Source organism: Peromyscus maniculatus, chromosome 7, assembly GCF_049852395.1.
Source record: "Peromyscus maniculatus bairdii isolate BWxNUB_F1_BW_parent chromosome 7, HU_Pman_BW_mat_3.1, whole genome shotgun sequence".
Lineage (NCBI taxonomy): Eukaryota > Metazoa > Chordata > Mammalia > Rodentia > Cricetidae > Peromyscus > Peromyscus maniculatus.
This window is the reverse complement of record NC_134858.1, coordinates 41,707,936-41,733,768: the sequence shown is the minus strand read 5'-3', so window position 1 is coordinate 41,733,768 and position 25,833 is coordinate 41,707,936. Positions and strand designations below refer to the sequence as shown.

The window sequence follows — 25,833 nt, the reverse complement described above, 5'->3', positions numbered from 1 at the left end:
CTGGGCACCTTCTCTAATGGAGTTAGTCATTTGAGAGAATTCTTAGACACATGCAGCTTATTCTTGATTTTCAGTATTTGAAATTTTGCTTTCACCAAGCTATAAGGAGTAGACATTTAAAAACCTTTAGATAATTACTTTAAACACCTGTGTTTGTTTTTTTCTCTTCCCACCACCCAGCTCCCAAATAAACCACACACCGAGGCTTATTCTTACTTATAAATGCCTGGCCTTAGTGTGGCTTGTTTCTAGCTAGCTTCCCTTAACTTTAAATTATCCCATCTATCTTTGGCCTTGGGGCTTTTCCCATTCTCTTACTTCTGTAAATCTTACTTTTACTCTGTGGCTTGCTGTGTATCTGGGTGTCTGGGTGTCTGGCCCCTGGAGTCCTCCTCCTTCTCTGGCTACTTCCTCTCCTCCCAGATCTCAAGAGAAAGGATAGGTGGGGCTGGCAGGCAGAGAGATTTATCCTTTCTCCTGCCTTGCAATTGGCCATTCATTTCTTTATTAGACCATCAGGTTTTAGGCAAAGTAACACAGCTTCACAGAGTTAAACGAATGCAACATAAACATAAAGCACATCTTAAAATAATACTCTACAACACCTCTGAGTTCTGTGTATGGGTAGATTATAAACTTTTCTATTTTGACTAGCAATTCAAATGAGTTTAATGTATCTAATGATATAACAGGACGTTGAGGATCTCTCAAGAAGGCATTAGACATTCACTTGGAACTAAAGACACATTTCTTTAACAGATAAGTCATCAATTGCTGGCTCAGAAGATGCTGAACCTCTTGCTCCACCCATCAAACCAATTAAGCCTGTCACCAGAAACAAGGCTCCCCAGGAGCCTCCAGTGAAGAAAGGGCGGCGATCGAGGCGGTGTGGGCAGTGCCCCGGCTGCCAGGTGCCTGAGGACTGTGGTGTTTGCACTAATTGCTTGGACAAGCCCAAGTTTGGTGGCCGCAATATAAAGAAGCAATGCTGCAAGTGAGTGAGTCTTACTCAGAGGCGATGACCGTAGAGTTCTAGACAGTCACATAGATTTCTGTTTGCCCCTGGTTTGTCTCGGAGATGCTTCAGAAAACCTGGTGTGGTTGCATCAGTCTGCTCAGGTTTCTAGGTTGGTTGTAGAGTTGAGTTTTGTGATGTGGTGAGATTTAAGCTAAATAAGTATTTTGTGGCAGTACCATCTAGGAGAGCATTCTCAACAATGAAAACATTCTTTTTGTACTCAATTCAGTGTGGCAGTCATAGCTACATGGGGCTATTGAGGACTTGGCATGTGATTAATGTGACCGAAGAGTTACATTTTTAAAAAAATGGTTTCTAAAAGCTGGGTGGTGGCGGCGGAGCACACCTTTAATACTAGCACTTGGAGACAGGTGAGTTTGAGGCTAGCCTGATCAAAAAGAGAGTTCCAGGACAGCCAGGGCTGTTACACAGAGAAACCTTGTCTTGAACCCCCCCCCCCCAAAAAAAAAAAAACCATGCTTTTATTTTAATTTTAAGTATCTGCATGCAACTCATGACTACTATATCAGTCAGGGTAGCTTTGGACAGTTTCCTGAAACTTGACAAATCAGGGGCTGGAGAGATGGCTCAGTGGTTAAGAGCACTGGCTGCTCTTCTGGAGGACACAGGTTCAATTCCCAGCATCCACATGACCACTCACAAACCTTCTATAACTCTAGTTCCAGGGGATCTGATGCCCTCTTTTGATCTCCACAGGAACCAAACATGCACACGATGCACATACATACATGCAGGCAAAAACAACTACATATATATGTATATGTATATGTATATGTATATGTATATATATATATTAGTAAAATAAAGATTTTTAAGTATTAAACTGAGAATAAAATAATACTTTAAAAACTTGACAAATTTAGGCATAAGATTTTTTTTGACTGAAATCACTTTATTATTATTACTAATTATTATTATTGTTGATCATTGATGTGTGTGTGTGTGTCGTGTTTGTTTGTATACATCCTCCCATGTACATACAGAGGCCAGAGGAAGATGTGTTCTGTGGCTTAGTCTGACTCTATCACTCTTCTACTTATTTTCTTGGTCTCTTCCAAAACCTGGAACTTGGCCAATGGCCAAGAAGCTCCAGAGCCACCTCAGACAATACTGGGACTATAAGCATGTGGGACCACATTCACATCCTTTTTTTTTTTCTTCCAAGACAGGGTTTTTCTGTGTAACAACTCTGGCTGTCCTGGAACTCACTATGTAGACCAGGCTGGCCTTGAACTCACAGAGATCTGCCTGCCTCTTCCTCCCTAGAGCTGGGATTAAAGACGTGGCCACTACGCCTGGCTTCATGTTGAGATTTCTAACATGGGTACTGAGAGTTTGAGCTCAGGTCCTCAGGTTTGCATGACCATCTTCCAGTTCTTAGAGTCACTTTTAGCTTTATATCATTCAGAAAACTAGAGATATTTTTGTCAATCCCTGGGTCCTCTTTTTTTATTTTTAAATTTACTTTGAATTTTGAGATTAGGGTCTCCATATGCATTTCAGGCCTGCCTCAAACTTGTAATCTTCCTGCCTACACTTCCCAGTACCAAGATTATAGATCTATAGCACTACACTTGACTTTCTGAGTCTTTCAGAATATTTTCTTCTTCTTCTTCTTTTTTTTTTTTTTCTGGGACAGGGTTTCCTTTTGTAGCCTTGGCTGTCCTGGAACTCACCCTGTAGACCAGGCTGGCCTCAAACTCAGAGATCCGCCTGCCTCTGCCTCCTGAGTGCTGGGATTAAAGACGTGTGCCACCACCATCGGGTTTCAAAATATTTTCATTCATACAAGTGTTTTTGTGGATGCCTGCGAATGTGCTAGTCCAGTGCTCTGCCATAGAGTCATTCTAGCCCAGCATGTGGAGGTTTTGATAAAGACTTTTAAAAATATTCTACTTTTCCAGTCAGTTTGTGGGCACACTCTCTGCCATCTGGGTTTTTATTTCATTCATTTATTTATTTTTTTAATGTATTAGGAGAATTGTGTAAACAGAAATTCTGGCCACTGGGTCTCCTACCCAGTGCCTGGCACAAGAGATACTTACCAAGTGAATGACATTAAACCGGTTGACATGAAATGTAGTTGAACGATTCTTCATTGTTTCCTCGGGAATACAGTTTCTGGGAGACAAGAAGTAATTCTAAGCTAGTTGTGGAGGCTTATGCCTGTAATTCTAGCACTTAGGACGTGGAGGCAGGAAGATTGCTAAGAGTTCAAGATGGGTTTGGATTATACAGTGAGACCATCTCAAAAAAAAAAAACGTACTGTTTTGGTTTCTAAACTTAAGCGAGAATCTTGTCTTTAGGTACTTTAGTGGCAAGAAGTAATTTAATTTACATAATGTAACAAAGTGTGTGAGCTCCATTTCAGGTGACAGTGGGTTTGATGTGAGCAAGGCATGGAGCTCGGGCACTGCTTGCCTTACACATACGAGACCTGATACTCACTCCACGGTTCCAAAAATGGAACCTTTGTTTGGGGCCAGGAGTGTACTGAGTTGTGGAGAGCTTAGGATGGAGTCTTCACGTTAGGTTTACATTTTACTGAATTTGAACTAAGGGGTAAAAGACATCCAAGCCATGAGATGCAGCTGCAGTTTTGTAGTAACGAAGGCCGCGGTGGCTTTTAGAACCTGCTTGTGAGCATGACTAGTAAATCCCATGAGAGAGCGGTAACTAGTTGACCGCTCATCATGTCAGTGTACGCTCCGATGCCAGCACTTGAGAGGCAGAGGCTGGAGGATCAAGACTTCGGGACCATGCTCTGCTATATAGTGTAACCTGGGCTCTATGGAACCCTGTCTCAGGACAAAGCAGAAGGACAGGAGGGAGGGAGGGAGCCAGTGATGTTGGCATCTGCTCCTTTTACATCCTAAAGGTAGGTAAAATTGCTGAAGCAAGGATTTTAAAGGTTCAGCTTAACCTGAGGAGGAAGAAACCCTTGTTCTGTCAGGTGAACCTGAATGGTGACTCACTGTCTTCTGCAGACAAGGGAGAATTTATTTCATGTGTTCTCTTTTAATGCAGTGTTTTATGCTTTCTCCTTTGTTATCCTAGGATGAGAAAATGTCAGAACCTCCAGTGGATGCCTTCCAAAGCTTACCTACAGAAGCAGGCTAAAGGTAACGGTGTGCCAGGGCCTCCCAGTGTCCATGCTTACAGCTGTACACAGTCAGTGTAAAGAGAATACTAGGTTTTTGTTTTTGTTTTTGTTTTTCTTTTAAAGTACTGCTCTCTCCCGGGGAGTTGGTGGTTGTTGAAGCTGGATGATAGGTACATGGGGGTTCATTTGACTCTTCTTTTTATTTGGGGGTATGTTTGAAATTTTCCCTAATTAAGAAATTCGTTTAAAATTCATGTAAAAAAAATATATAGCTCTGCTCTACTATAAAATCCCTCTGCATCACCTGGTCAACGCGGCCTCAACTTTGTGGAGAATTTGAGTGCCAGCTTTGGCTGCGGGAACAAGTCTGTGTTACAGATCTCTCTGTATTTCTTCTTTTCACTGAAATTTTCTCACTTATGGATAGATGATCTTGTTTTGTTCCCCTAGCTGTGAAAAAGAAAGAGAAGAAGTCTAAGACCACTGAAAAGAAAGAGAACAGAGAGAGCACTGTTGTGAAGAGCTCGGTGGACTCTGGTCAGAAGGCTACCCCACCAGCACGGGAGGAGCCTGCCCCAAAGAAGAGCAGCAGTGAGCCCCCACCCCGCAAGCCCGTGGAAGAAAAGAGTGAGGAAGGGAACGCCCCTGCGCCCGCACCTGAACCCAAACAGGTCACCACTCCAGCCTCCCGGAAGTCCAGCAAGCAGGTCTCCCAGCCAGCCCCAGTCATCCCCCCTCAGCCACCCAGCACAGCAGCACCGCAGAAGAAAGAAGTTCCCAAGACCACTCCAAGTGAGCCCAAGAAAAAGCAGCCTCCACCGCCAGAACCAGGTGAGTGCTGAAGGCAGGGAGAATGTCAGGCCGGCAGGGCGAGCCCGGAAGCCCCGGGTCTCAGGCAGGCTGTCGGAGCCTGAATGCTGGCATCTCTCTGTCATTGGTTCCCACCTTTTGGTTAAAGAAAGTGGACTCTTGACTGTTACAACAACCAGATTCCAAACAGAAAGTTAGATTAGCTGTGCTGCCATGCTGCTTCTTTGAGGTCTAGAGATTGTTCGCGTGCCCCTCTCCACAGGCCGTTCGGGCTGAAAGCAGTCATTGCTAGCATCTGACCAGAGTCTCTTTTGAATCCTTTAGGTCCAGAGCAGAGCAAGCAGAAAAAAGTGGCCCCCCGCCCAAGTATCCCTGTGAAACAGAAACCAAAAGACAAGGTGAGAGCAGAGCTGAGTGCGATTCCTCGGGATGTGTTTGTTCTGTTCTGTATGGGAAAGCCTTGACCTTGACAGTTTCCGGGCTGAGCCAAGCAGTCTTCCTGCTTCTGTGTAGATGGTGCTGGGATCTCACAGAATTAAGGTGTAGGCTTTAGCCCTTTCTGTTTGCTTGGTATTTTCTTTCTCTGCTTTCTCTTCCTTGTCTTCCTCTTCTCCGTGTCCTGCATGTTGTAGTGTGGGCAGCAGGATATTCTGATCGCCATTTGCGGTGTTTTCTGCCCTCTACATGGTTAATGACAATTGTCTATAAAAGCAACCCCTACCTGTGCCCACTGTTTCTATTATGGATGGAGACAGAGAATTTCAGGATTTTCTGTAGATTACCCTTTCCCTCTCTTGAGACAGGGTCTAACTCTGTAACTCAAGCTGGCCTTGAACTCCCAGCAATCCTCCAGCTTCAGCATCCAAAGTGAGCCACCACACCTAGCTCGCTTTCCCCTTCTATAGGATGCTTATCCTGAGACAGGTTTTCTAAGTCTAAGAACTGACATTTGTATTCTCACTTGTTGCAGATGTGAGGGCAAGTGATTTGTTGTTGTTGTTGTTGTTTTCTATATCTACTTTATGTCTCAGGAGAAGCCACCTCCAGTAAATAAGCAAGAGAATGCAGGCACTTTGAACATCCTCAACCCTCTTTCGAATGGCATCAGTTCTAAGCAGAAAATCCCAGCAGATGGAGTCCACAGGATCAGAGTGGACTTTAAGGTAAAAGTGTTTAGTGGTCATGTCTTTATTGAGCAGTATGACCTTTAAAGAAAAGGGTGTGTGTTGAAAGAGAAACAGCACCCACTAGAGGAACAAATAAGAACTACAGTTAGCAGATGGGTTCAGGCCTGAGCCGAGTTGATTTACCAAGACAGGGTTTCTCTGTGTAGCCCTGGCTTTTCTGGAACTCACTCTGTAGACCAGGCTGGCCTCGAACTCACAGAGATCTGCCTGCCTCTGCCTCCCGAGTGCTGGGACTAAAGATGTCTACCACCGCTGCCTGACCAAGTTTATAATTTTTTAAGCAGCAGTTATTTTTGGACGGACAGAAGTGAAACACTCTTGGCATTCTGGTGTCGCTCTGTTTTTATGCTTTTTTGTCTTGGTTTTGCCCTTGTAAAGCTTTCATAAGTGGTCTTTCTGTCTCTTTCTCCACAGGAAGATTGTGAAGCAGAAAATGTGTGGGAGATGGGAGGCTTAGGAATCTTGACTTCGGTCCCCATAACACCGAGAGTAGTTTGTTTTCTGTGTGCCAGTAGTGGGCACGTAGAGGTAAGATGCTTGGCCTCTGTCTGCTGTGTGATGATGGGTCACTGTGCTGTGTGATGATGGGTCACTGCTGTGTGCAGGAGTGACTGGATGCACTGTGTGAGGAGTTAGCAGGTCCTGTCTCCTGAAGCCAGCTACTGAAGAGCCTTTACAATTTTAGAAATTTTAAGAAGGAATCTAGTAGGAAGTACTTTCATCTCTTGAACTTAATCTTTATTAGAGTTCTTTTCTCTTAGAATAAAAGAGATTGCTAGTATATTGAATACCTGTGAATATAAGCTCTTAGCATTGGGCTGCGGTGGCGTACATCCTTAATCCCAGCACTCGGGAGCCAGATTCAGGCGGATCGTTGTGAGTTCAAGGCCAGCCTAGTCTACAAAGTGAGATTCAGCACAAGCTCCAAAACTACATAGAAAAACCCTGTCTCAAAAAACAAAACAAAACCAAATAAAAGCTCTCAGCAGTTATTTAAAAATGGAAAAATATACTACAGAAAATGGGCAAAAGAGAGAGAGAATTCATAAAATGACAAATAAAAACATTGCATGTGTGGTAGGTGGTGGTTAACCCTCCAGTGACCAAGAACTGAATTAAAGAATTCTGTAGGGCTGGGTCTGGTGGTGTATATCTTTAGTCCCAGCATTTAGATATAGAGGCAGGCAAGTCTTTGTGAGTTCATAGTCAGCCTGGTCAATATAGTGAGTTCTAGGACAGTCAGCTGCATAGAGAGACTCTGTCTCAAGAAACAATAATAAAAAAATCTTAGATAAGAATTTCCAATAGAAGAAATATAAAGTAGTTAGTGACCTGTTCTTTTGGGAGAGCTGTTTGGAAATGGTTTTTACTTTTAGAATGGTATAGTCTCTTAACCCTGCAATTGCATGGTAGATATTTATTTTAGAAGTAATTAGATAAATTGCCAGATACATATACGTATAATAAAATTGTACTATTATTTTGTGTGTATGGGTGTTTTGCCTGCCTGTATGTCTCTGTTCTGTATTCATGCCTGGTGCCTGCAGGGGCCAGAAGAGGGATGGGATCTCATGGGACTGGAGTTACAGTTGTGAGTCTGCATTTGGGACCTGGGAATCAAACCACTGAGCCATCTCTCCAGCTCCATAATAAAAATATTTAAAACTCAAGAGTCTACTAGTTGCCAGGTGGTGGTTGTGCACTCTTTTAATCCCAGCACTTGGGAGACAAAGGCAGGTGGATCTCTTTGAGTTCCAGGCCAGCCTGGGCTACAGAGTGAGTTCAGGATAGCCAGGGCTTCACAAAGAACCCCTGTCTTGAAAAACCAAAAAATAAGGTGAAATGAAATGAAATAAAGAACTGGGGAGGCAGCATGTAGCATACACCCTTTATTTATCTCTACATTCAGGAGGTAGAGAGGCAGGTGGATCCCTGGGAATTTCAGGCTAGCCAGAGCCACAGAGTGAAAACCCGATGAAAAGAAAAAGAAAGAATTAGGGGCTGGCGAGGTGGCTCAGTGGTTAAGAGACTTGCTGCTCTTCAGAGGAGGGATACAAGTTCAGTTCCAGCCCCCACATCAGGTGGCTTCTTGCAACTGCAGCTTCAGGGGATCCAGTGTCTAATTCCGGCCTCGGCTGGCATCCCACACACAGGTGGCATCCACTCACATCAACACAAAACACATAAATAAGAGTAGAAATAAGTCTTAAAAAAATGAGAGTGACCAGCACACAGTCTGCACTGTATTGCAGATTATGGCCTTTGCTTGAGGAATTTTCCATTTAATTTTTTTCCTAGTAACACATTTCAGGCCAGGTTTATAGGAAAGCAGCTGAAGTCTGGGGAGAAAAAGGCCAATACCCTCTACTTAGATTCTCCAAATGTGAATAGAGTTCGTTCTTTTTTCTGTTTTTGCTTATATGTATGAATTTTTCCAAAATACAAAATGATTCTCAGTCTTTCAGCTCAGATCAAGTGTAAAATAAGAAATGAAATGTATCTGCATGTTATATATATTCCATTTTCTAAAAACTGAGCAAGTTGCAAACACAAGCCATTGTGTCTTGATGATAGTGTGTATTTCCTAAAATCAAGGACACTCTCTTGCATAACCACAGTATTGTTTTATTTTAAAAGTGGCACGAAGGAGTCACACTGTACAACAGGGCCAACATGGGAGGTTTGCTGAGGGGAGGGGAGTGAAGGGGCAGAGACCGGTCCCTGAGGACAAGAGAGAAGGAAGAGAAAGAGACAGGAGGTGGGCAAGGCCCGCCTTTTATAAGGCGGTATATAAGGAAAGGTATCGAATGCGCACAGCGGGTGCTCTTAGTGGCTGCAGCTGAGGATGTATCCTGTCAGGACCCTAAGGATAGGCCACTACAGATGTCTAATGCTAACAAGTATAATTATCAAAATTAGGAAGTTAATACTGGTGCATTGCTGGCACCTAATTGTAGGCCTTTTTTAGATTTGACCACTTTTCCTCGTAATAAAAACGGTTTGGTTTGGTTTTTTCGTCAGGAGAAAATTCAGGTTATTTTCATTATTTTTAAGTGTGTGTCTGTGTGGGGGTGTGTACACTTGAGTGCAATGCCCTAGAAGACCAAAGGAATTGGAGGTAACTGTGAACCATGGGGGTGCTAGGAATTGAACTCAGGTCTTCAGGAAGGCACTCTTAACCACTTCGCCATCTCTCCAGCTCTGGTTGTTATATATATATTTTTAAATCCTCTGCCAATGTGAAGCTTGCTTTTAAATTACAGGTGGAAAATGTAAACCATAGCTCACAGTGGTCAGTATGTTTGTAAGGATTAAAACTTTATATGTAAACCATAGCTTACCGTGGTTAGTATGTTTGTAGGATTAAAACTCTAAAGCCATCCTGTCCCCTCCCACTCTTTCTCTCTGCAGTTCCGCTTAGACCTCTCCGGGGGTCTCTCTCACTGCACTTAGCACATTCTGTTAAATCTTTTGAGACAGGGTCTTGCTGTGTAGCCCAGGCTAGTCCCAAACTCTCTGTCCTCATTCTTACCCTCCCAAGTGTTGCATTTAGAGGTGTGTGCTTAGTTCCATACGTTGAGTTAAAAACAGGTCAAGTATTTCCTCTTATCTGAAGACCAGAAATGTTTTAGGTATGTTGAGGTGTGTGTGTTTCCTTTCAAGTTTTAGAATATTTGCATATACCTATACTTAATGAGATATTTGGGGGATGGGACCCAAGCATAAAAGTGAAATTTATTTTATTTCATATTTGTTATACATATCTCAAAGGTAATTTTAAACAATAATTTTTGAGATAGGGTCTCACTGTGTTTCCCTGACTGGCCTGGAACTCACTTTGTAGACCAGGATGGCCTCAAATTCAGAGATCTTCCTGCCTCTCCGGTACTGGGATTAAAGGTGTGCGCCACCATGCCCATCTTATACTTACTTTTAATAGTTTGGGCTATGTGACAATTTTGTGTACATTGAACAAGAGAGGTTGGGAGTGCAGTTTTCTTTGTGGACATCCTGTAAGACTGTAAGATTGATATTTGGGTGCACTGGGTCATGGGATATCACCTGTGGGTTCCTAGGACCCACAGGATGTGGTTGTTATTTCCTTCTGCACCCTGGTTACACGCTTTGTTCTCATCTTCTTGCTGCAGTTTGTGTATTGCCAAGTGTGTTGCGAACCCTTCCACAAGTTTTGTTTAGAGGAAAATGAGCGCCCCCTGGAGGACCAGCTGGAAAACTGGTGTTGTCGCCGCTGTAAATTCTGCCATGTTTGTGGAAGGCAGCATCAGGCCGCCAAGGTAGAAGACCTGGTGGGAATGGAGCCTCCGCCTCCATCCTCGCCTCCTGTGCCGGGATTTCATGTCAATAGCACTGGCTCCGCCGACAGTTTTTCCGTCTGTTCCAAACTGGTTTCTTGGTTTTTCTTTTTAATTTTTGGGAAATAGCAGAAAATGAGTTTCGGACATAAAATCCAAAATTATGGAAAATCTGTCCAATAAATTTACTCATTACCGAGTGACTTTGAGTTACTCTGTGTTTCCTGGGGAGTGAGCAGTGCATGGCGGAACCTGAGGTGTCGTCGTCGTCGTCGGGGGCTGGGAACAGGTCTGCGGAGGGTAGTGTGATTTGTGTCCTCTTGTTGTCTTTCCCCACAGCAGCTACTGGAGTGTAACAAGTGCCGAAACAGCTATCACCCTGAGTGCCTGGGACCAAACTACCCCACCAAGCCCACGAAGAAAAAGAAAGTGTGGGTGGGTACAACGCTCTGCGCTGCTGCCCCGAGTGTTGTGGGGCTGGGTGAGGCTGGTGACTTGTAACAGGATATCCCTGCTCTAGTGTGCCAGCGTAGCGATTGTTTAGCAGTAATCTCAGAAAGGAAGTCTACTCCAGGATAATAGCATGAGTCTTTTTAAGTAACAAACATCCCACTGCATGAAGGCCGTCTGTTCTTTTCCAGATCTGCACCAAGTGTGTCCGCTGCAAGAGCTGTGGGTCCACGACTCCAGGCAAAGGGTGGGATGCACAGTGGTCTCATGACTTCTCACTGTGCCATGACTGTGCCAAACTCTTTGCTAAAGGTACCTAGTGATGAGTGATTGGTCCGTTCGACATTTGGGGGGACTAAGTAGAGAAGCCCTGCTCTGTGGGTCACAGATGTGATTTAGACACGTGTTCTGCACTTGCTCTTTTTATTTCTAGTTTGTTTTGAGAAAGGGTCTCTATGTAGCCTTGGTTGTCCTGGAATTCATTGTGAGGACTGGAGTGTCTTTAACTCACAGAGTTCCACATGCCTCAGCCCCCTAAGTACAGAGATTAAGGGTGTGGGCCACCATTCCCTGCCTTTTGCTTCTTTATTTACACAGACAGCCAACTTGGAACATCTTTCTGACTTATATAGGAAGGGTTCTGGGGAAATTTTATTATTGCTAATTAGAAACAACCGCTCTAAAACAGCAGAACCAAATTGTGGTAAATACACGTTTGTTTTCAGAACAGAGTTCAGGTGATACATAAACATTTTGCTCTAGTAATTACACTTGAAGTCAGACTTGATAACACAGGCCCATAATCCCAGCACTCAGGATGCAGAGGCAGGAGTTCAAGGCCAGCCCTGGGAACTCAGCAAGAACCTTTCTCAAAATAAGGGGGTAGGGTGGGAAAGACCTGGAGGATCGGGAAAGACTGGGGGGTGTCACCAGCAGAGCTCTTGACTAGCTGGCAAGGCCCTGGGGACAGGCCTTAGCAGGGCAGAAAATAACTGCTAAGACTCCAGCTAACACATTCCTCCCACAGTCTTAATGACCTGCAATAAAGGTGACAAGAAGTGGCTGTCCCCCTTCCCACCTTCTGTTTTTGTCTCAAGTGACTGTCACTGTTGCCTTCTCAGTGCTGGGATTGCAGGTGTGCCTCCACACCTAGCTCCTTCAGATAAAACAAGCAGATACACCTAAGGATATTTATTCATTTATTTTTTGGGTTTTTCGAGACAGGGTTTTGGTGCCTGTCCTGGATCTCACTCTGTAGAACAGGCTGGCCTCGAACTCACAGAGATCCGCCTGGCTCTGCCACCCGAGTGCTGGGATTAAAGGCGGCGGCCGCTGCCGCCGCCACCACCACCCCCCCCCCCAGGATATTTATTAAATAGTAAGATATATAGGGCTGCGTGGGTCAGTCAGATATCTAAAGGCTGTACTTAGAATAAGGAGTGAAGGAAGAGGAGGACATGACCACTCCGGAGCATGGCTGAGGAGGATTTTATTGTAGATGTGAGGGAGAGCACAGCCAGAGCATCTGAAGAATCCAGACTGCACTGGGGTGTGGGGAGCAAGAGAGGAAGAGGAGAGAGAGGGCCGAGGCCAGGCATGAGGGCCTGGAGAGCACACGACTAGAGTGGCAGCTTTATGTAGTCATGAGGAGAACCCCCACTCCAGGGTAGAGAGAAAGGTAAGGGGCGGGGTGAGAGTAAGGTAAGGGGTGGGGTCAGAGTAAGGTAAGGGGCGGGGTCAGAGTGAGGTAAGGGGCGGGGTGAGAGTAAGGTAAGGGGTGGGGTCAGAGTAAGGTAAGGGGCGGGGTGAGAGTGAGGTAAGGGGCGGGGTCAGAGTAAGGTAAGGGGCGGGGTGAGAGTGAGGTAAGGGGCGGGGTGAGAGTAAGGTAAGGGGTGGGGTCAGAGTAAGGTAAGGGGCGGGGTCAGAGTGAGGTAAGGGCGGGGTGAGAAGTGCTGGGAGGAGCCACAGATACTGAGCGAGCTTGTCCTGGGTTTCTTTGGGACCTGACAAGGAAAACATTTAAATTAACTGTTTCTTACTTCGGTATTACTGCCTCTTTATAAATCCAAACATTATGTTTAAAAGATGTTCTTTCCTGATGCCCCTCCTCCCACCTCTAGTGTTAAGGCTGTCCTTAAAGTCTTAATCCTCCTGCCTCTACCTCATAAGATTTGAGTTCCAATTATACATCACCGAACCTATTATCATTAAAATCTACCTCATGCTGGGCTATGGTGATGCATGCCTTTAATCTCAGCAGAGCCAGGCGGATCTCTGTGAGTTCGAGGCCAGCCTGGTCTACAGAGTGAGATCCAGGACAGGCATCAAAACTACACAGAGAAACCCTGTCTCAAAAAAAAAAAAAAAAAAAAAAAAAAAAATCCACCTCCTGGCCCTTGCAGAAGTGTCTGGAGAGCCACGGTAGTGTGTCTGGAGCTCAGTGTGGCGTGGCTGTCTGGCGGTCCCCGAGCAGCCCTCTGCTGGTGTCCTTAGTGACTCCAGAGCGGGAGGGTGGGTTTAGATGAGGCCGGTACCCAGGGGCCGAAGGCTCTGAGAGCATCTGTGTGCTTCCAGGAAACTTCTGCCCTCTCTGTGACAAGTGCTACGACGATGACGACTACGAGAGCAAGATGATGCAGTGCGGGAGGTGCGACCGCTGGGTCCACTCCAAGTGCGAGAGCCTCTCAGGTACGGAGGGCCGGACTGCCGGGGGCTTCCGTGGGGCTTAGTCTCTTTCTAACGCTGCAGGTGCAGGACTGTGGACTACGGCAGGGCGGGGTGGGGTGGGGCCTTGCGTTCTTTGTAGTTTAGTGTTCTGTCTCCAGAGTAAGCAGCTACCTTGGCTGTGACTAGTTACCGGGAGGCAGGCTTCCTTTTGGCCCATGGTTTAGAGGACTCCATTTCTGCACACCAAACCCTATCGGTTCTCCAAACCTGCTGGTTACTACGCAGTCATGGGTTCAAGTTTATTAATAATACATTTCATTTGTGCTTATTTCTCTTAAGCACATCCATTTCTGCACACCAAACTCTATCAGTTCTCCAAACCTACTGGTTACTACGTAGTCATGGGTTCATGTTAATTAATAATACCCTCTTTCAGGATCAGAATGTGGGTATGTTATAAGATAGTGGTTCTAAATCTGTGGGTAGAGACCCCTTTGAGGGTCAAATGATTCTTTCACAGGGGTCACTCAAGACCATCAGAAAGCACAGATATTTATATTACAGTTCATAACAGTTGCAAAATTACAGATATGAAGTAGCAATGAAATAACTTTCTGGTTGGAGTTGGCACACCATGAGGAACTGTACTAAAGGGTTGCAGAACTAGAAAGGCTGAGAACCACTGCCGTCAGAGATTCACAGCTTGGCTTGGATCCTCGTGCAGCTTTGTGGGTCAGTGGATAGTTAGCTCTTCTTCCTGTCTCACCCTTCAAAGGCCCTCATTGTCCTGGGTTTTGTTTTCCCAGATGAGATGTATGAGATTCTGTCTAACCTGCCAGAGAGCGTGGCCTACACATGTGTGAACTGCACCGAGCGGCACCCAGCAGAGTGGCGACTGGCCCTGGAGAAGGAGCTGCAGGCGTCTCTGAAGCAAGTTCTCACGGCCTTGTTGAATTCCCGGACTACCAGTCACTTGCTTCGCTACCGCCAGGTGGGCCAGAGGGTCTTTTTGTTCTGAGAACTTGATCTTGGGTGGTTTTAACTAGTCATGAAGTAAGGCTGTCTATTACCTGTTTAGTTAACTTCATCCGTTGTTTGCTTTTTATAGAGTTTCTTCTCTTGGTCATAACATTAGGGAATTTTTTAGAGCTAAGAAAAAGACCTAGGGGTTCGGAGGAATTTGGGTCAGCAGTTAACACCTCCTGCTCTTGTAGGGGACCCAGGTTTGATTCATAGCACCCGCACTGTGGCTCACAACAGTTCCAGGGAATCTACTGCCTTCTTCCAACCTTCCTGGGCACCAAGCATACATGTAGTGCACATAATACACATAGGCAACGCACTCCTAAAATAAAATGAATAAATCTTAAACAACAGCCCAGTAGGACATTTGGTAGTTAGGAAATAGGAAGTGGCCAGGCGGTGGTGGCGCACGCCTTTAATCCCAGCACTCGGGAGGCAGAGGCAGGCGGATCTCTGAGTTCCAGGCCAGCTTGGTCTACAGAGTGAGTCCCAGGACAGCCAGGGCTACACAGAGAAACCCTGTCTTGAAAAAAACAACAGAAAAGGAAGTGTCTGTGTCTTCACAGGCCTCACTCACAAGCTGTTTGGCCCGGTGTGGTGGGTTATGCTTGTAACTCCAGCACTTAGGAGGCAGAGGCAGGACTGTTGCTATGAGTGAGTTTGAGGCTTACCCAGTAGTTCCCCATCTCGAAAGATAAAAACAAAGGAGTTTGGACTTCATCTGCCATCATTGATGAGGATTCAGTGAAGGGCTACAAGAGAGCAACCTGATCTGAGCTGCTTCTTAGAAAATACTACTCCTGACTGAAGAGGAGGGGCTGACGAGACCTGAGCCTGAGAGCAGTTTGGGCAAGCAGCTAAGAGCCTGCTGTGAATTTCTCATTTACAAAGTGGTCATTGACAACATAAGCAGTCCCCTGGGAGAGAGAGTATCACCTGAGCATGGAGCTAGGTGCTGCTTCATCATTCAGTGTAAAGCTCCATCTCTCCCCCCCCCCCCCCCATGTTTTTGGAGACAGGTTTTCTCTGTGTAGCTTTGGAGCCTTTCCTGGATCTCGCTCTGTAGACCAGGCTGGCCTGGAAACTCACAGAGATCAGCCTGCCTCTGCCTCCTGAGTGCTGGGATTAAAGACGTGTGCCATCACCGCCAGGCAAAGCTCTAGCTTTTAAACGTTTTTTGTCATGTTTTATTTTTTTATTTTTATTTATTTATTTATTTATTTATTTATTTAGTGTGTGTGTGTGTGTGTGTGTGTGTGTGTGTGTGTGTGTGTTTATGTGTATGCATGTGCACGTACATATGCTATGGTGTGCAGACTCACTTCTCTTTCCACTTTGTGGGTCTTGGAAATTAAACTCATGTTGTCTGGCTGATGGCACACCATTACCCATTGGAGTCTCCCTTTTTGGAGTAGGAGAATTAATGGCTCTCTGTTGTACTCAAAGAACTGGACACAGTTTTGGCCTTTTTTTAATTCTACCTTTACAGATTATGGAGCACAATGCTTAATGTTTTCCCAGACAAGCCATTAGGAAATAGGTCCATTTTTAATTTCTCTAGTTAAGAACTCTCTGGTTGTTTTCATGTTCTGTTTTGTTTCTAGTGCCATCTTACTAATTCTTATAGAGTGTGCATAGATGCCTCATTCTTGAGGTTTGATAACAGAAACTTCCTTACTGCCACAGGCTGCCAAGCCGCCAGACTTAAACCCTGAGACGGAGGAGAGCATCCCTTCCCGAAGCTCCCCAGAAGGGCCGGATCCTCCGGTTCTTACTGAGGTCAGCAAACAGGATGAACAGCAGCCGCTAGACCTGGAGGGAGTCAAGAGGAAAATGGACCAGGGCAACTATGTGTCCGTGGTACGTCTCGAGCACATGACCAAGTTTCAAGTGTTTATTTCAGCCTTCTTGGCTCTTTGGGAATACAGATGGGTATGAGTACATTTCAGGGTGATTTATATTGCATTTAGAGGTGTCATGTAGGTTCAGGTCCCCAGAATATGAGTTACTTCAGCTGTGTGTTTCAGAAGGGTGATGATGTGGTGGCCCCTAAAATATTTTAGTTGGCTTTCCTTTGAGTTATTTGAATTATTTTTATGTTACAAGAAAGGACCTAACTACTTGTAGAGAATGCTAACGTGAAGTTAGAATGTCTCCCCTTTACGCTTAGATCTGAATGTCGTGCCTTCCTTATTTATTCATTTGTAGATAAACTTGATGCTTTTAAAAATTTGTTGGGAGAAATCATCCACTGTGTCATCGTTATGTGCTGTTGAGAGGCTTATGCATATGAGTACAAATATAAAAACCGTGAGCCTGTTTTGGTCACTTACCATGACAGAGCCAATTTGTTTGCATTCTTGCCTTATTAGCCTGGCATCTCTTGATTGCCTCAAGTTAATTGTGAACTGAATTCTAAAGGCCTCCGAGAGTAATTAGACTGTACTAAATGGGTTGTGGGTTTTCTGTTGGACTCCTGTGCTGAGTGATGGAGGGAGGAGGAAGTGATTTTGAGAGCATAGTACTGTTTCATGAATAATTGATGTTTTATTTTTGTATACAGTTGGAGTTCAGTGATGATATTGTGAAGATCATTCAAGCAGCCATTAATTCAGATGGAGGGCAGCCAGAAATTAAAAAAGCCAACAGCATGGTCAAGTCTTTCTTTATTCGGGTGAATGAGATTAATAGTTCTTGGGGGGGTTGGTTTTTCTGTTTTGTTTTGTTTTTAAGACAGGGTTTCTCCGGGTAGCCTTGGCTGTCCTGGAACTCACTATGTAGACCAGGGTGGCCTCGAACTCACTAAGATCCACCTGCCTCCTGATTATTGGAATTAAAGGCGTGCACCACCACCGCCTGGCCAGTAGTTGATGTTTTTAATACTTACTATCCGTAGTGACTCTATGAGTACCTCCTTCTCTTCTGTTACTTGCTTTAGGATGTGCAGAAAGCTTCTTGGGTTTTAATGTTTTCCCTCTAATTCTTTGGGAGGAGGTTGGGAAGGAGGTTGGGAAGCTGGTAAGGTTACCAGCATGGATGGATCTTTGCCTTGGCCTGAGATCATGGACTGAGACACTGGTCTGGGGTTACTTTGATTTAGTTTCTACGTGGATCTTCTCAGTTGAATTGTTTGTTTTCTTTTAGCAAATGGAGCGGGTTTTTCCTTGGTTCAGTGTCAAAAAGTCCAGATTTTGGGAGCCAAATAAAGTATCAAACAAGTGAGTAAAGACGTTTCATGTTTGTAGATTGAGGGTTCCTGAGGTATTTTAATATTAAAAGTCAACCAGCTGAAATGTCGTCTTCTGTGCTAGTTTGGAAATGACAAATGACTTTTGTGTTGGTTGTGGGCTGGTGCTTTTTCCCCTCCACATTGGCATTTATTATCTTGTAAAAAACAGTTTGACATTGCATGTGGACAGTGTGTGTGCTAGAACCATGGCATTGTCCTTAGAGGTTCTGTGTTATTTAGTTCAGACTGGGCCTGTCCTTGCTCTTGATTCTTATATCTAACCTTTACTTTTTATTCCAATAGCCTGTTTTTATTTATTGATTTATTAGTAGAGTTGTCACTGGTTCTGGGTAGTTAACCAGAAGTTATGTGTGCAGTCTTCCCCTACTGCAGTCCTGGGGAGGGACCCCAGGACCTCGTGTATACTCGTCATCTATTCTACCACTGAGATCCCCAGCCACGTGGCTCACATGTTAAGATAATTATTTAAGCCAGGTGTGATGGTAGTCACCTGTAACCCCTGCAGTTGGAAGACTAATGCAGGAGGATCAGGAATTCAAGGCCAGCCTGGACTACATTGTGAGACCCTGTCCCGGACAAAATTAAAAGTTTTTAAAATGTTGAGTATAGTTCGGCAGTTTGCAGATTCTGTGACTTATTCTTAAATTCTGTGAAGGGCTTGTACGTGGGTCCAGGACCTGCTGATAGCAAGAGCTGATGGTTTTGGATGGCACTGGGTATACTGTAGGCGCTCAGTAAATGCTTGTCGAATCAATTGTTTCCAGCAGTGGGATGTTACCCAACGCAGTGCTTCCGCCTTCACTTGACCATAATTATGCTCAGTGGCAGGAGCGAGAGGAGAACAGCCACACTGAGCAGCCTCCTCTAATGAAGAAAATCATTCCAGCTCCCAAACCCAAAGGCCCTGGAGAACCCGACTCACCCATGCCTCTGCATCCGCCTACACCACCAATCTTGAGTAAGTCATCAAAATAGATAGTCATTGCCTATTTCTCTCTAGATGCAGATGATTGGCTTAGTGAATTGAATGTACTTGGATATCAGAAAGGAATTTCAGATAACATAACTGGACACCCTTTGAAAGTATTTATAGACTACTTAAGCTGAATTCTCCCCTAGAAAACCGTAGTATCACCAATTTTAACTGCATATCTTTGGGGTTCTAAGGTACTGATAGAAGTCGAGAAGACAGTCCAGAGCTGAATCCACCCCCAGGCATAGATGACAACAGACAGTGTGCACTGTGTCTCATGTATGGGGATGACAGTGCAAATGTAAGTACTTTGGGACATGGGTCCTGGTTATTAAAAACCGTGTGTGTGTGTGTGTGTGTGTGTGTGTGTGTGTGTGTGTATGGTTTTTTCAAGACAGAGTTTCTCTATAATGGTCCTGGCTGTCCTGGCATCCACTTTGGAGACCAGGCTGGCTTTGAACTCACAGAGATCTGCCTGTCTCTGCCTCCTGAGTGCTGGGACTGAAGGCGTGCACCACCCCCACCTGGCCGAACCATCTGTCCTCTGTGTCAGTACTTGATGACTGTAATGGGTATTTACTTGTGAGTTTGTGGCAGCTGGAGTTGTTTTGTTTCTGTTTTCCTTTGGGGACAGGGTCTTACCATACTGTCCAGGCTGGCCAAGAACTTTCGATCCTATTGCCTCAGCCTCCTTAGTGGCTGTGTTTATAGACAAGAGATACTGTGCTTAGCTTTAGAGAGTCCTTTTCTTTAAATTTTAGATTTTTTAAAAATGTATTAGTTTAACCTGCATATATGTATGCGTACCACATATGGAGTTTAGAAGAGGGTGTGGGATCCTTTGGAACTAGAGTTATGGATGCTTGTGAGTCATTGTGTAGGTGCTGGGAACTGAACCCAGGTTCTTTGCAAGGCAACAAGTGCTCTTAACTACTCAGCCAGCCCCAGTTCTGGCCTTAGAGAGTTTTAAATAACTGATGAGTTTCTTCAAAAGGTGATTTCACCCTAAATGAACTTACTGATAACTAATCCTCAGAAATACTTTATGAAGTCTTAATCAAACTTAAGGTGTATATTAGATAGCCTGTGTTTAATGTAAAGTAGCTGAACGGTTAGAGCCCCAGTTCTGACAGACTGCCTGAATTCATTCTGTGCCTTCCTGCTTGCTAACTTTGCCAAGAGCTTACCCTTCATGACCCTCAGCTATATCCTTTTTGTGTGTGTGTGTGTGTGTGTGTGTGTGTGTGTGTGTGTGGTTTTTGAGACAGGGTTTCTCTGTGTAGTTTTGGTGCCTCTCCTGGATCTCCCTCTGTAGACCAGGCTGGCCACGAACTCACAGAGATCCGCTTGCCTCTGCCTCCCAAGTGCTGGGGTTAAAGGTGTGCGCCACCACCACCCTTAAAATGAAGATGTTCCCTTTTTTTGAAACATGCTTTTATTTTTAATTCTTATTTTTATTTTATGTGTCCAGGCACACATGAATGTCTTTTCTTTTTTCTTAACTTTATTTTTATTTTATGTGCATTAGTGTTTTGTCTACATCCATGTCTGCATGGGGGTGTGGGATCCCCTGGAACCATAGTTACAGGCAGTTATGAGCTGCCATGTGGGTGCTGGGGATTGAACTCAGGACCTCTGGAAGAACAGTAAGTGCTCTTAACTGCTGAGCCATCTTTTTAGCCATCTTTTCTCAGTGTATGTATGTGCATGCCATGCATACAGTGCCTGAAAGAGGAAGTTGGATCCTCTGGAAACAGTGTGAAGGATATTTGTGAGCTACCGTGCTGGATACTGGAGTCAAACCTAGATCCTCTGGAAGAATAGAGAATATTCTTAGCTGCTGAGCCATCTCCCCAGTCCCACAAGAAAATAGTTCTTAACCTAGCATGGTTGTAAGAATAAAGTGAAATAATATATGTAAAGTCTTCATTTAATGGCTTTACACTGAGAACTTATAATACAACATTTGGGGGAATGTGGGTTGGTAGTAGAGTGTCTGCATGCATGAAGCCCTACTTCATTCAGTCCACAAGCACTTCAGGGGAGAGTTTCTAGTGTGGTCTGAGAGAATTGAATTTAAATATGGTTTTAAAGTAGTTTTCACATTTATGTAAACCTTCCATATACTGATCTTTTGTTTTCAATAGAATTACAAAATATTTCCATTTTGCAGAAAAAATAATTATAAAGACTATAGAAGAAATATTGAACACTGGATTATGATTTAATTGAGGAATTATAGTTGCTTTCTTGAGGTATCTTGTCTGAGGTAAAGCTAATATGAGTTCCTTTGGTGTTATGTTCTTCAGGATGCTGGCCGCTTGCTGTACATTGGCCAAAATGAGTGGACACATGTGAACTGTGCCTTGTGGTCCGCAGAAGTGTTTGAAGACGATGACGGCTCACTGAAGAACGTGCACATGGCTGTGATAAGGGGCAAGCAGCTGGTAAGAACTTAGTCTGTGCATTTGTGAGGTGGTTCTCTTGTTTGCCCTGGGCTTGAATACAGCCTTCCTCGTCTTGACAATGTTGTCAGGAGCTCGCCAGTGAGTACTGGTGGATGTTGTGGGTCTGATCTTTTGAAAAAGGAAACAAAAGAAATAGAAAAAGAGGGGCCTGGAGAGATGGCTCAGTGGTTAAGAGCACTGACTGCTCTTCAGGGGATCTAAGTTCAATTCCCAGGACTTATGTGGCAGCTCACAACTGTCTGTGGTTTCAGTTCCAAGGTATCTGACACCCTCACACAGAAATAAGTGCAGGAAAAACACCAGTGCATAAAATAAAAATGAATAAATCAACAAAAGCAAAAACTTCTTTTTTAAAAAGCAAAAAATTTTAAAAAGAAATAGAAAAACAAAGCATCATCTAATTTGAGCATCGTTCAAAATATGTGAGGAGCATCAGTTTAAGTCGTAGACAGAATCAGCTCAGAGGCCAAGTTAGATCACCATTCTGAAGTTCCACAGAATAGGCCCATGTATGTGCATATTGACAGAAGAGGACAGGAGGGGAAGTTGTCAGAGTAGCTGAGAGCAGTCACATGGTACTGAAGGAGGAAGCATTTAGAAGCTTGAGTTTGCGCATGAAAGGTTACCAGAAGGAATGGAGCCAATAGACAGCTCATGAGAGAAGAATGTGTGGGCTGTGGGAAGAGCAGAGAAGAGCCCACGGACTGTCCAATAGAGTAAGGGTGACGACCAGAGCCTAGTGAATGGAATCTTCAAATCGTGGAATTAGGTAGTTATCTGTGAAGTCTAATACTACAGAGCCAGTGAGCTGGCTAGCTGTACGTCAGCTTGACACAGAATTATCTAAGGAGAGAATCTATTGAGAAAAATGCCTCCATAAGATCGGCTATAGTGCATTTTCTTAACTAGTGATTGATGAGGAGGGCCCAGCCCATTTGTGGGTAGTGCTGTCCCTGGGCCGAGGGCTGGGACAGTAGTGGCACACACCTTTAATCCCAGCATCCGGGAGGTAGAGGCAAGTAGATATCTTGATTTCGAGGCCAGCCTGGTCTACAGAGCAGTTTCAGGACAGCCCGGGCTACAGAGAAAGCCTGTCTCAAAAACTAACCACCCCCCCCAGAAAAGAAAAGGAAAAGAGAGAGAGAGAGAGAGAGAGAGAGAGAGAGAGAGAGAGAGAGAGAGAGAGAGAGAAGCAGGATGAGCAAGCAAGTAAGCAGCGCCCCTCGCCGGCCTCGGTGCTGGTTCCTGGCTTGCTCAAGTCCCTGCACTTGCTGCTTTTGATGATGGACTGTTACATGGAACGGTGAGAGAAATGAACCCTGTCTTCCCCGAGTTGCTTTTGGTCATGGTGTTTTATCACAGCAATAGTAACCCTAACTCAGACAACTAGTTTCTTACTAGTAAATTTTATTAACACTGAGTTGCTTTGAGATGTAACAACTTTCATGTAAGTCCATGTTTTTTGACATTGATCTTCATAGTTTCAAGTCTAATAAATCTACCATGCATTCTAGAAAAAAACTTATTTTAGTCCAAATGGGAAATCCAATTTAGTGTTTAAATTTTCTAGTTACCACGTAGTTCGTACTGTTTCCCTGTAGCTCAGCAGGCTGGCAGTCGAGAAAGTGAACATGGGGTGCTCAGAAGGGGCGAGTCCTAGAAGAGATGACAAATGTCTTAAAACGCCTGCCTGTCTAAATAGGGCTGTTCTTTCTGGACTTGTAGAGGTGTGAATTCTGCCAAAAGCCAGGAGCCACCGTGGGCTGCTGTCTCACATCCTGCACCAGCAACTACCATTTCATGTGTTCCCGAGCCAAGAACTGCGTCTTTCTGGATGACAAAAAAGTGTATTGTCAGCGACATCGGGATTTGATCAAAGGCGAGGTGAGAAGCTCAGCTATTTGGTTTCTTCTGTTGTAGCTGTTAATTACAGGCTTTATTATCTCAGAGCAGACTTCCGTTCACAGTAAGACTAGCAAAGGGTAGAGATTTCCCAGTCCCGCCTCCATACTTCCCTAGCCTCTCCCACCAGAGTGGTGTATTTGTTACAGTGGATGGGTCTACATTGATATGCATTTCACACAGTTATCCTTTGCATTAGGGTTCATTCCTGATGTTGTACATGGTGTGGGTTTGGACAGATGTCTAACAATGTGTATTCACTGTAGCTGGAGAGTTTTTCTCTGGGTTCCGCCAAGCCCCCGCAGTCCCGCAGCCCACTTATAAAATAAACACACAGATGCTTATATTATTTAAACTGTTTGGCCTAATAGCTCAGGCTTTTAGGTAGCTGTTTTTATATCTTAAATTAATCCATTTTTATTAATCTATAAGCTGTCACATGGCTTATGGCTTACTGGTACTTTACATCCTGTTCCTCATGGTGGCGGCTGGCAGCATCTCTCTGTCTCAGACCTTTCCTCTCTTTGTTCTGTCTATACTTCTTGTCTGGCTACTGGCCAATCAGTGTTTTATTTATCAATCAATCATCTACAGCACAAAACTAAAAAAAAACTCCAACTACAATTCGCCATTGTGGTTTGTATAAATATTTTCATTGTCCTAAGAATCCTGTGTTCTGCCTGGTTTTCTGAGGTTCCCCCTAAAAACCACTGATCTTTTTGCTAAGATCTACAAGTAGTCTTACCTCAACATCTATGGCAGTTTCCACTCCAGGTTTCTTAGGCTGAAACCTTGTAGTTTGTAGCCTTTTTGCTCTGACTTTTGCTTAGCAATAAGCATTGAAGATGCCTCCTCATCTTTTGATGTCTCTATGAATTTAAGAGGGAAATACTGAAAAACAGAAAGGTGGTAAACTCAGTTTTTCATGTCTCGGATGCCCCAAAGAGATTACCTCCTCTTACGAGAAATAAAGAGGGTGGGAGTAAAAAGAAGGGTGATTTTGAGATGGATTCTCGGCTTTGCCTCCAGGAGTTGGTACTCCGAATGTAACATGTAAAGGGACAACCCACTAACAGCAACCTTGGGTTTCATTTAAGGTGGTTCCTGAGAATGGATTTGAAGTTTTTAGAAGAGTGTTTGTAGATTTTGAAGGAATCAGCTTGCGAAGGAAGTTCCTCAATGGCTTGGAACCAGAAAACATCCACATGATGATTGGTATGACCCAGGCCTTCATTAATGGGAAGACTGTATTACCATTTGTGCCTTTCTGGTCCTTGGTTACAAAATGATGCTCCTCATGGCCTCTCATCTGTTCTTCTTTCCTTGGTTAGGCTCGATGACGATCGACTGTCTGGGGATTCTGAATGACCTCTCTGACTGTGAAGATAAGCTCTTTCCTATCGGATACCAGTAAGTCCAGGGAAGACAGGGCGCAGGAGCCACAGGAGCCCTGAAAATTCGGGGTCATTAAGTGTGGAGATATACTTGGTAGCTGCCTTTCACTATTCAAAACCCACTGCTCACCAGTTCTCATAGGCCCAGGCTGTCATGTCGGCCTTAGCCTCATGCATTAACCATGCCCAGCTAACAGATTATAAATTTAGCCTGGGCTACATAGTGAGACCCTATCTCAAAGCAAATGATTTATAGTTTTTACGTTGATTAAATTATTTGACAAGCTGACAATGAATGATCAAAATGCACCTTCTAGAGCCATTTGGTATTGTGTACATCTTTAACACAGGCACTTGGAAGAAAAGCCGAGGCAGGTAGATCTCTTGAGTTCCAGCCAGCTAGGGCCATGGGGAGATCCTGTCTCCCTCTGAGAAGCTGATTTTGCAGCGCCTTTTCTAATTCTGCATCCCAGCTCTGACACAGTCTACACCTGTGTTCATCTTGTAGCACTTTGATGACAGAGAAGTACCTCAGGTTTGAGCTTTTTAGGGTCTCAGGTTACGTGCACTTGAGGCATTACTCCCTCATGGAAGGCAGTGGCATTATAGTTACTGTTCTTCTTTTTCAGTGGGTAGGACATTTTACTGTTTCCGGTACTTTTTTTTGGAAGGGTCATACAACTTTCTGAGAGTCTAAGAAACATTAAGGACTTCCCAGAGTTTAAAACCACCCTACAAGGATAATCTCCATTAAGAACCTAAGAAATAAAGCTATATTCTCTGAGTTGAGACCAGAGACGAGTGATGGGGAGAAACTCGGGGCAGGGTGGTTTGCAGCCGTCCTCTGTTTGTGGTTGTCCTGTGTTTGCCAGGTGTTCCCGGGTGTACTGGAGCACCACCGATGCTCGCAAGCGCTGTGTGTACACCTGCAAGATCGTGGAGTGCCGGCCGCCCGTTGTGGAGCCAGATATCAACAGCACAGTTGACCACGACGACAACAGGACCATCGCGCACAGCCCATCCTCATTTATAGGTTAGACTGAACCCAAGTAGGACTTGAGTGCAAGCGTTTTGACTATGCACTGGGATTGAAAAGTGGGGACGGCTGGGCGGTGGTGGCGCACGCCTTTAATCCCAGCACTTGGGAAGCAGAAGCAGGCGGATCTCTGTGAGTTCAAGGCCAGCCTGGTCTACAGAGTGAGTTCCAGGAAAGGTGCAAAGCTACACAAAGAAACCTTTCTTGAAAAACCAAA

General features: G+C 44.5%; 1 protein-coding gene across 10 annotated transcripts in view; it reads left to right on the top strand.

Annotated features, from left to right (window-relative positions):
* The window catches only part of Kmt2a (lysine methyltransferase 2A), an 81,290-nt gene that overhangs the window by 35,791 nt on the left and 19,666 nt on the right, over window positions 1–25,833 (top strand). For 8 of the 10 annotated variants that reach the window (XM_076576146.1, XM_076576143.1, XM_076576140.1 and 5 more), the window contains 21 exons: window positions 760–994; window positions 4,098–4,162; window positions 4,594–4,974; window positions 5,278–5,351; window positions 5,985–6,116; window positions 6,555–6,668; window positions 10,289–10,435; window positions 10,793–10,888; window positions 11,095–11,215; window positions 13,478–13,591; window positions 14,377–14,561; window positions 16,280–16,453; window positions 17,157–17,267; window positions 17,738–17,811; window positions 18,608–18,801; window positions 19,011–19,117; window positions 21,126–21,263; window positions 23,010–23,168; window positions 24,284–24,401; window positions 24,518–24,596; window positions 25,453–25,613. In XM_076576146.1, coding sequence (XP_076432261.1) covers window positions 760–994; window positions 4,098–4,162; window positions 4,594–4,974; window positions 5,278–5,351; window positions 5,985–6,116; window positions 6,555–6,668; window positions 10,289–10,435; window positions 10,793–10,888; window positions 11,095–11,215; window positions 13,478–13,591; window positions 14,377–14,561; window positions 16,280–16,453; window positions 17,157–17,267; window positions 17,738–17,811; window positions 18,608–18,801; window positions 19,011–19,117; window positions 21,126–21,263; window positions 23,010–23,168; window positions 24,284–24,401; window positions 24,518–24,596; window positions 25,453–25,613 — 2,979 coding nt within the window. The remainder of the gene's footprint in view (window positions 1–759; window positions 995–4,097; window positions 4,163–4,593; window positions 4,975–5,277; window positions 5,352–5,984; window positions 6,117–6,554; window positions 6,669–10,288; window positions 10,436–10,792; window positions 10,889–11,094; window positions 11,216–13,477; window positions 13,592–14,376; window positions 14,562–16,279; window positions 16,454–17,156; window positions 17,268–17,737; window positions 17,812–18,607; window positions 18,802–19,010; window positions 19,118–21,125; window positions 21,264–23,009; window positions 23,169–24,283; window positions 24,402–24,517; window positions 24,597–25,452; window positions 25,614–25,833) is intronic. The other 2 variants (XM_076576141.1, XM_076576144.1) reach the window with 1 other exon arrangement.